This window comes from Podarcis raffonei, chromosome 17 (genome assembly GCF_027172205.1).
Source record: "Podarcis raffonei isolate rPodRaf1 chromosome 17, rPodRaf1.pri, whole genome shotgun sequence".
In the NCBI taxonomy this organism is placed as follows: Eukaryota; Metazoa; Chordata; class Lepidosauria; order Squamata; family Lacertidae; genus Podarcis; species Podarcis raffonei.
The window spans coordinates 35,688,610-35,699,152 of record NC_070618.1 but is presented as its reverse complement, the minus strand read 5'-3'; the positions used below and the strand labels follow the sequence as shown (position 1 = coordinate 35,699,152).

Genomic DNA, 10,543 nt, shown 5'->3' with positions numbered 1-10,543 from the left:
TTATTATTATTATTATTATTATTATTATTATTATATCCTGTCCTTCCTCCCAGGGTAGCAAACATTAAAAGATTAAATCAGTACAATAAAAAACACATTTAAAACAATGAAAAACAATCTAAAAATGTTTAGAATATCTGATTTTTATTATAAAAAAAGCAACCACAGACCCTCACAGTTATTAATTTTATGGCTGTCATAGCCAGTATATTTCAGCCATCAAATGCCTAGGTGAATAGGAATGTTTTAAAATTTCTTATAAATTTCAATAATGAAGGAGACAGATGCACTTTGCCAGGGAGGGCGTTCATGAAACCAGATTTAGGGAATGACCTGCCATGTGTCTTGTGTGCATGACATACTGAGACAGCCCCGTGGTTGTCATGGCACCCATGAGGTCATGAGCCGGCCCAGGCAAGGCGGATTCGACATTGATAGTGAAGTTCTCCAACAGTATACTAGAGAGTGCCACTGCTAGCTTTGTGAGGGAGGTTGTTTGGCACCTGAATGATCAATAAATCAGCAAGATTCCTGTTCTGCCTCTGCTACCCAGCACCAAGTAAAAACCCTCCCATCCAGCTCCCAGACAGACTTCCCTCCTGTGGAGAACAATGGAATTTCTATGGAAGTTCCTTCTGGTCCCTCTGACGTTGACTGGTTCTGCACAGAATATCCAGGTGGGAAAGCTGGATAAGGTCAGGCCCTTACAGCTCGCCTTATAAGACAGCCTTGATGACTGTCTACCAACCAATGGTGTCCTTCAAAGATCCATGCTTCTCCGACTCACGCCTGATCTCTCATGTCTCTCACAATGCATCTCTCACAACTGATCATCGCAGGTTCCCCTCCTTCCCATCACGGCTTGACATTGTGTGGCTTCCCCAAAGCATGTCTTACTTTCTCCAATGCTCTGCAAAGGGCAGCTTTCATGTCTGCATTCCTCAGGGTGTAAATGAAAGGGTTGAGCATTGGGGTCACCACGGTGTACATGACGGTGGCAATCTTGTCCTTGTCCCCAGAGTAGCTGGAGAGGGGTCGGAAGTAGACTCCGATCGCCGAGCCGTAGAAGAGGGTGACCACAGTCAGGTGAGATGCGCAGGTTTGGAAGGCCTTGCTCCGGCCTTGGGAAGAAGACACCCGGAGCACAGCTCGGAAGATAAAAGCATAGGAGATGAGGATGAGGATGAAGTTCCCTATTATAATGCTGCCACCTTCGTAGAAATTCAGTATCTCATTGAGGTTCTTCTCAGAGCAAGCCATCACCAGCAAAGGCTGGGAGTCACAGAAGAAATGGTGGATGTGGCGAGGGGAACAGAAAGAGAGCCTGGACATCAGCACGGTGTGGAGCAAGGAGTGGAGGTGGGCCAGTAGCCAGGCAATGAACACCATCACATGACACCGCATGGGTCTCATCACCAAGGAATAGTGCAAGGGCTGGCAGATGGCCACAAAGCGGTCAAAGGCCATGGAGCCCAGGAGGAAGTTCTCAGTGATGGCGAAGGCCACAAAGAAGTACATCTGGGCCAGGCAGCCAGCATAGGCAATGTTCTTGTGGCCTGTGTGAAGGTTGCGCAACATCTTGGGGATGGTGGTGGAGGTGAAGCAAACATCCACCAAGGAGAGGTGACTGAGGAAGAAGTACATGGGGGCATGGAGGAGCTGGGCATCGGAGCGGATCAGGAGGATAATCAGCAGGTTCCCCAGCAAGTTCAGCAGGTACAGGGTGAGGAAGAGAGCCAAGAGAAGGTGGTCCTGCTCTTGCCCACTGGACAAACCCAGCAGGATAAAATCAGGCTGGCTGGTGTGGTTCTCACTTTCCATGGGTTTGAGCTGGGGAGAGAACCACAGAAAAATAAGCTGAAAGCTGGGATTGGTGCAAGGATAAGTAACTCTGTAGCTCACTTCAGTCCATCCAGCCACCATCATGTAATCCAGGCTGACTCCCACCCAAGCAAAGGAAGTGCAGCGCATGGCCTGACAGCCGTCCCCAAGTTGACCTCTGGCATCTCCTTTAGTTAAAGAATTTTAGATGGCAGAACTGCCCCATCCCCTGGAGAGGCACTGTCGGACAGGCTAGGCTAGTCATCTTCGATCTTTTCAGACCTTCAAGACCAGTCTGCACCACAGACCCCATTTTCAATTGTTATATCAGGAGTGGGGAACCTCTGGCTTGCAGGCTAAATTTGGCCCATGAAGGTTTGCCCACAATACCTTCTCTACATCAGCTGATTTGTTATACACTTATCTGGGAGAAGGTCTAAAAAGCTGGTGGGAATTAAAATGGGATATAAACATTGAAGAGGATCAATGGAACAATTTATGGATAAAAGAACCATATAAATCTCTGTCAGCAACTACTAGGGCACATTCACTAGATGTTATTTAACACTGAGGTGCCTACATAAAGCACAATAGCTCTCTATTATGTTGGAGAGGATGTCAAATCGTAGGTACATACAAACATATGAGATGGGAATGTTTGCAAAAACTGAAGGTGGCAAGGGGAAAGGAAAAAACAAGATGATTTTTTACACTGTATGGGGTGATTTTGTTAAATATACAAAACAGAACGCGCACGAGAAATACCTACAACATTTATTGCAATGTGGTATAGACACAGCCCAACAAGACAACGACAAAAATCCACCAGCATACAAATCAATATGGCTAACCTGATCCAAAACACCCACCCACCCCACTTACACATGAAAACAAAGACCACCACAGCCAGCCACAAATGAACAGCCACACCCTAGGCCAACCCCAACCTCTCTCACCACCAAAGAATCACAAGTGAACAGCAGAGAACCTGCACAAGCGATGATGACACAAAACCCCACATATATTAAATAAAATAGAAACATTGCCACCTGCCCCACCCCACTTATCTCCCCCCTCCACCTCTTTCCCCCTTTTCTTCCTAATGTCTCAACAAATGAAACCGATTTGTAAAAATGTTCCATGGGAAAAAATATGAGAGAGAGAGAGAGACATTGCACACACTTTTGTAAATCAACAAAATCTTTAATTTAAAAAAAAAGCAATGTGGTGTAGATCATTAGCTCACTCCTATTACTCTGTATTTTCCAAGAAGAATTAATTTTACTGGTTTACTGTAATCACCTAATGATTGCGTACTGTAAAATATGTTTAGTATTTTACCCCTGTGACCCATGTCATGTTTTATTATTTATGTGTGTACAATAAAAATGAAAAAATAAAACAGGGTGGGCAATGTGGTGCCCTCCAGATGTTGCTGGAAACCAGCTCCCATCAGCCTCAGGGGAGTTGCCATAGTCCCACAACATCTGGAGAATATCACATTGGCCACCATAAAGGGTGACCTGACAGAGGTTGACTCCAGTTCTTTTCTCCCACCTGCCAAGGTACCATGGAATGGCCCAGGTGAGAAGTATTCTCTCTGAAGGGCTGGTCTGTGCCACCTGAAGCTCAATGTTTTCCTAATGGAGCCACTTCACTTTCACACATTCAAATGCAAGTCACCTAAACCCACTTCACGCATTACTCAAGTGTAGCGGGTTCGAAGGGGGACTCAGGGTTGCACATTTAGCACATGTCCCCACAGCACTGGGATAGTGCGGTCAGTGGAGCGTGAGACTATTAATTTCAGAGTTGTGGGTTTGAGCCCCACATGGAACAAAAGCTTCCTGGGGATTGGATTCAATGACATTCATGGTTCTTTCAAACTCTACAATTGTATGATTAGTAGCTGCACTGTTCCACCTGCTCCCACCCTTTGCCATCCTTATGCTTAGGATGGTGGCTTGCTCAGCTTTACAACAGCGTTTTACAACCAAGTTTTACAAAGAGTAAACCTCCTGACATGAATTGCAAATGAATCAATGTTCATTAATTTCAATTCGTCTGCTTTAAGTAGGAAAAACATTGGCTAGAACCAAATGTCTGCAGTGAAGCTTCCAGCCCAATTCACAACCCATCATCCATCAGTCACCCACAGCTGTGACCCTGAGGCTTGGTTTGAATTTGGAGATTGGGTGCTGTGGTTCGTTACTGGATTATTACAGTGGTACCTTGGGTTACATACGCTTCAGGTTACATACGCTTCAGGTTACAGACTCCGCTAATCCAGAAATATTACCTCGGGTTAAGAACTTTGCTTCAGGATGAGAACAGAAATCATGCAGCGTTGGCACAGCGGCAGCAGGAGGCCCCATTGGCTAAAGTCAGGTTAAGAACAGTTTCAGGTTAAGAACAGACCTCCAGAATGAATTAAGTTCTTAACCCGAGGTGTTGTTGTTGTTGTTTAGTTGTTTAGCCGTGTCCGACTCTTCGTGACCCCATGGACCAGAGCACGCCAGGCACTCCTGTCTTCCACTGCCTCCCACAGTTTGGTCAAACTCATGCTGGTAGCTTCGACAACACTGTCCAGCCATCTTGTCCTCTGTCATCCCCTTCTCCTTGTGCCCTCATTCTTTCCCAACATGAGGATATTTTCCAGGGAGTCATCTCTTCTCATGAGGTGGCCAAAGTATTGGAGCCTCAGCTTCAGGATCTGTCCTTCCAGTGAGCACTCAGGGCTGATATCCTTAAGAATGGATAGGTTTGTGGTCTAAACCACTGAGCCTAGGGCTTGCTGATCAAAAGGTCAGCGGTTCGAATCCCCACGACGGGGTGAGCTCCTGTAGCTCGGTCCCTGCTCCTGCCAACCTAGCAGTTTGAAAGCACGAAGTGCAAGTAGATAAATATGTACTGCTACGGTGGGAAGGTAAACGGCATTTCCATGCACTGCTCTGGTTTGCCAGAAGTGGCTTAGTCATGCTGGCCACATCACCCGGAAGCTGTATGCCGGCTCCCTTGGCCAATAAAGCGAGATGAGTGCTGCAACCCCAGAGTCGGTCACGACTGGACCTAATGGTCAGGGGTCCCTTTACCTTTAACTCGAGGTACCACTGTATTATTATTATTTTAAAATAACATACATTGTATTCTTGCACATGGCAGTAAGACCTCTGACATTGATTGCCTGAACTGTCACATCACAAAATGTTCATGAACCCTCTGAATGCGCAGGGAGGGAGCAGCAACAGAATGTGCACCTTCTTAGCTTCTGTGGCAGATGGGGAAAAACTACACACTGGGCTAGGCTGAAAACCTAGTACAGAGTTCAGTGATAGGAAACTCTGTGTGGGGCAGGATGAGGATTGAGGAAAAGGGAGTGAGATGAGGATACAGATTAGGGTGCTTGAGGGGTAAGGTGCAGTACAGGAAGTGGACTGAGAAGTTTGGACCTAACTGAATAGGAAGGAAACTGATGTCTAGGGGCAAGCAGGGTTTAAGGGAATTGAGGAGCTGATGAAAAAAGGCAACAATAAGATAGAGTGCTGTGAGAAAAACTAAAGCAGCTCAGAGGCAGTTTGGTTGGGTTGGGGCTGAACTTCACATGTTGATGTGGCTTCAGTTTGCAGGCTTTTTGCTACTATTGTTTTGATGAGCCTGCAAGTGATTTTATGGTTTTTATGTTGATTTTATTGTACCTTGCCTTTGGAGCTTTTTACTGAGAGGCAGTATATAAGGGCTCATCTATACCCGCATTGCTAGGCACAGGTCTGGGATTTCCAGACCCATGTCTGAGCACTTTCTTTTTGGCTCGGAACTTTCCTTGTGAAAACCTGCTCTTTACTGCTGAATCGGATCAAACAGCAATCCACAGAAAACCCCAATTGCCATTTGTTCTGATTCAGCTGTAAAGATCAGGATATCACAGGCAAAGGGGGGAAAGTGCTTGGACATGGACCGGCATAGTCTAGAAAGCATGGGGCAAAAAGAAAGTGTGGATGAGCTCTGAGTCTTGGGAAAGAAGACTCGTATAGCCATTCATGCCAATCCCTTCTTGTACACAACTGTACATGTACCCACAAAGGTCTCATATGTCCACCCCATGGCGCTGTGGGTTAAAGCCTCAGCGCCTAGGACTTGCCGATCGAAAGGTCGGCGGTTCGAATCCCCGCGGCGGGGTGCGCTCCCATTGCTCGGTCCCAGCGCCTGCCAACCTAGCAGTTCGAAAGCACCCCCGGGTGCAAGTAGATAAGTAGGGACCGCTTACTAGCGGGAAGGTAAACGGTGTTCCGTGTGCTGCGCTGGCTTGCCAGATGCAGCTTGTCACGCTGGCCACGTGACCCAGAAGTGTCTGCGGACTGCGCTGGCCCCCGGCCTATAGAGTGAGATGGGCGCACAACCCTAGAGTCTGTCAAGACTGGCCCGTATGGGCAGGGGTACCTTTACCTTTACCTTTAAGAAAGTAAATAGAAGGATTGGGGAGTTTGAGAAAGACAGAAGGAAGAGTCCTAATCCAGCCTCCCTCCTTATTTCCTATGGCTCCCCCCCCCCGTACCTGCTTCCACCTGTCAAATACTGTAGGAGTTTCAGCTGTTTAGCCCTTGGGATCCTGATGGTATTAAGAAGGTGGTGGTTGCAGCACTGCTTCTCTGTCTGTAACTGGGAGAGCAGATACTGTAGTGGAGACTCAGCCTTCTGACTCAGTCATAGGGCATGATGCATCATCAGCAGAGAATACTGTAATTGGAATAAGGAGGGGTATATGAGCTGTTAATAGTCAATGCAGCAGCTAGTGGCTTGCATAGCACAACAGGGTTTTGTTTTTGTGTTGTTTTTAACAGGGTGCATCACATCAGCTAGGGACTTGTTAGCAGAATAGGGTGGCCTCAGTGGAATCCCACTCCCCAAGTTCTGCACTTATTTGAACTTCAGATTGGACCATGTATGTTCAAAATAGTGGAGAAACACCGTCTTAAAATCCTGCAGGACTCTCTGTCATTTTCCTAAGTTTGTAAAATGCTATACACTCATTTTCATGTTTCCCTTTACAATAACCCTATGGTGTGGTTGTGGGGGGGAGGTTGGAGCCTCTGGCCCTTCAGATGCTTCTGGACTACAATTCCCATAATCCATGGCCATTCACTGTGCCTCCTAGGCCTGATGGGAGTTGTTGTTCAGCAACATCTAGACAGCTGAAGGTTCCCCACTCCTGGCCTTGGAGTAGCTCACACTTATTCTCTTTTGGAGAAGGTGAACTTGAGGCATCTGATCAAGATTTGTATTTTAAAATGAGCTTTAAAAATATATATTTGCAAATGTTTGTATCTTTCATGCCAGGCATAAAGCAGCTGGCAGCTGTTCATTATCCTCTTAAACAGGGCCCCTCTGATTTGTATTAGCATTAGCAGGAGACGAGTGCCTCAGGGTTGTAAAAGGAAATTACAGGCTAGGAGCAAAAGGTCACACTGACCATACAAATTACAGAATACAATCAAGCTGCAAAGACACAATTAAAAGTTGGTAAATAGTAAGAATTATTGTGCCTCCCATTAGAGACTTGAGCCACATTTTCATAACGTTAAAAGGGCAAATAGAAACAGCAGCTGGACTAGGCAAAGCAGCTTTCTGAAACTGCTTTGAAGCTTTAGAGAACTTAGAATTTAGCTTAGCTTTTACTAAGTTCCCTTTCTTCTAAAAAACTATATATGTTGTGTATGAAATATATTGGCTTAAATGTAATTATGCAAAGGATTTAGAAAGTAAGAAATGTTAGATTCTTATGTTAGATTCTTATTTCATAGAATCATAGAATCATAAAGTTGGAGGAGACCACAAGGGCCATCGAGTCCAAACCCCTGCCGAGCAGGAAACACCATCAGAACACTCCTGACATATGGTTGTCGAGCCTCTGCTTAAAGACCTCCAAAGAAGGAGATCTTTCATAGATGGTATGTGAGAAGGTGAACCCAAGATCTCTGTTTAAGATAAAATTAGAACCATTAGCCATCTGTTTTGCAGGGAATAGGGCAAGAGGGGCCAAAGGTTATCTGGTAATTAAGGTGCCTGGTCGAGGTAAATGTAAGATATATGACTACTTGTCTGCCATTTATAAAGGTAAAGGTAAAGGTACCCCTGCCCATACGGGCCAGTCTTGCCAGACTCTAGGGTTGTGCGCCCATCTCACTCAAGAGGCCGGGGGCCAGCGCTGTCCGCAGACACTTCCGGGTCACGTGGCCAGCGTGACAAGCTGCATCTGGCGAGCCAGCGCAGCACACGGAACGCTGTTTACCTTCCCGCTAGTAAGCGGTCCCTATTTATCTACTTGCACCTGAGGGTGCTTTCGAACTGCTAGGTTGGCAGGCGCTGGGACCAAGCGACAGGAGCGCACCCCGCAGCGGGGATTCGAACCGCCGACCTTTCGATCGGCAAGTCCTAGGCGCTGAGGCTTTAACCCACAGCACCACCCGCGTCCCCTGCCATTTATAGATAGAAGGAAATATAGCTCTTTGTCTCCCATAAAAGGTAATAGGAAATGGGTGTATCTTTTATGATTGGTTCTAGCAAACAGCCAATAGGAATTTCAACCAGGCTGATTGGACAGAGGCAGCCAAAGGAGGAGCAAGGGGGCCGGGCTGAGGGAATATAAGTGCTGGCCATCAGGGCTGAAAGGGCAGAGCTTTGGTAACCATATACCACTGTGTCTCTCATTTATTTGTCTGACAAATAAATTATTATTTTCTCTATTGCTGCGTTGAATATTTCATTCCAGCTAAGCGTTAACCACAAGCAGGGTGCTACAAACTGAGCTCTAAGGCCACTCAAATGAGTCTATTGTTGAACTGCAATTTGATGCCTGGTTCCTTGGCTGTCCATAGCCACTGGACCATCACCTTTGGGTACTTTCTCTTTGTGAGGTTTCTCTCCCTGGTTCCATCGTGATGCATGGGATTCCCACATCTCAGGAGTAGCTGAGGGAGAGAGAGCCTGATGTTAGAAGGAGGCAGATGATTTCAGTGGCAGTGGAATTGGGGAGAGGGAGGAGGGCAAGGAGTCCCTTGGACCAGGGAAGGAGGCTACCAGCAACTCTTTGCAACACAGAACCAGAGATCAGAACCCACAGCTCATTCACGCCACGCTGTTAATGCCCTTAGAGGGTCCATAGAGTTTCAATTCAGGACAGTTTGGTGGGGCATTCTGGGGTCACCACAGGCAAGGGGAATATTTTTCTTCCTTTATTCTCTGTTGAGTGATTGGTTGTAATTTACTCACCCCATGCCCTCCAACATTTCTTTGATGAAAATAGAGACGTCCCATTCCATAAGGATAATTTTACTATTTATACCCAACACATCTTTCTGAGTTGCCCCAGCCACTCTGGGCAGATTCCAACATATATAAAAACATAATCAAACATTAAATATTTTTTAAAAACCCGTTCCTATACAGGATTGCCTTTAGATGGCTCGGGGGTCAGATAACTCCATACCCTCCAACATTTCTCCAATGAAAATAGGGACATGCTAAGGAAAAGTGGGACATTTCAGGGTCAAATTAGAAATCGGGACAGCTTCTCTAAATCAGGGACGTCCCTGGAAAACAGGGAACACTTGGAGGGTCTGTCATTACAGAGAAAAGCAAAGTGCTACACTTTTTTTTATAATAATATTTATTAAGGTTTTAAGGATACAACAAAAAAGAAAAAGAAAAAACAACAACAACAAAGATATAAAAAAAATAAAAACAGTCAAACAACAAAAAAGAAAATACACAAAATACAATACACCTTAGTAACTTAACTTCATTAGCTTGTTTCTTTGACCTCCTCACACCTCCCTTTTTTGTATTCTGCTTCAATTAGCTATTTCAGCAAATCCTTTCCATCTTTCCCCAATTTTTAACCATTAATTTATCTTAACATAATATAATTTTACTTTTCCTCATTTCCTTCAACAATCTATTTAACTTAAGTCCTTTATGGTAATTATGCAGAAGTCACATAACTTCATTCCAGCCTCCTTCTAAACTTCCTCAATTTTACTGTATTTCTGTAGGTAAACTTTAAATTTCTTCCAGTCTTCTTCCACCGACTCTTCTCCCTGGTCCCGGATTCTGCCCGTCATTTCGGCCATTTCCATAAGATCCATCACCTTCATCTGCCATTCTTCCCGGGTGGGTAGATCTTGTGTCTTCCAATATTTCACGATCAGTATTCTTGCTGCTGTTGTGGCATACATAAAGAAAGTTCTATCCTTCTTTAACACCAATTGGCCGACCATGCCCAGGAGAAAGGCCTCTGGTTTCTTCAGAAAGGTATATTTAAATACCTTTTTTATTTCATTATAAATCATTTCCCAGAAGGTCTTAATCTTTGGGCATGTCCACCAAAGGTGAAAGAATGTACCATCAGACTCTTTACATTTCCAACATTTATTATCAGGCAAATGATAGATTTTTGCAAGCTTGACTGGTGTCATGTACCACCTGTAAATCATTTTCATTATATTCTCTCTTAAGGCATTACATGCCGTAAATTTAATACCTGTGGTCCATAACTGTTCCCAGTCAGCCATCATAATATTATGTCCAACATCTTGTGCCCATTTGATCATTGCTGATTTCACAGTTTCGTTCTGAGTATTCCATTTCAACAGCAAGTTATACATTCTTGACAAATTCTTACTTTTGGAATCTAACAGCAGTGTTTCCAGTTTTGATTTTTCCACCT

At 45.0% G+C, this 10,543-nt stretch overlaps 1 protein-coding gene across 1 annotated transcript; it reads right to left on the bottom strand.

Annotated features, from left to right (window-relative positions):
• Positions 1 to 223: 223 nt before the first annotated feature.
• LOC128405050 (olfactory receptor 1L4-like) lies at positions 224 to 6,739 on the bottom strand. Its single transcript, XM_053371229.1, has 2 exons — positions 6,374 to 6,739; positions 224 to 1,830 (listed from the first exon to the last, which is right to left on the bottom strand). The coding sequence occupies exon 2, from the start codon at positions 1,819 to 1,821 to the stop codon at positions 856 to 858; it is 966 nt and encodes a 321-aa protein (XP_053227204.1). The 5' UTR covers positions 1,822 to 1,830; positions 6,374 to 6,739; the 3' UTR covers positions 224 to 855.
• Positions 6,740 to 10,543: the final 3,804 nt, after the last annotated feature.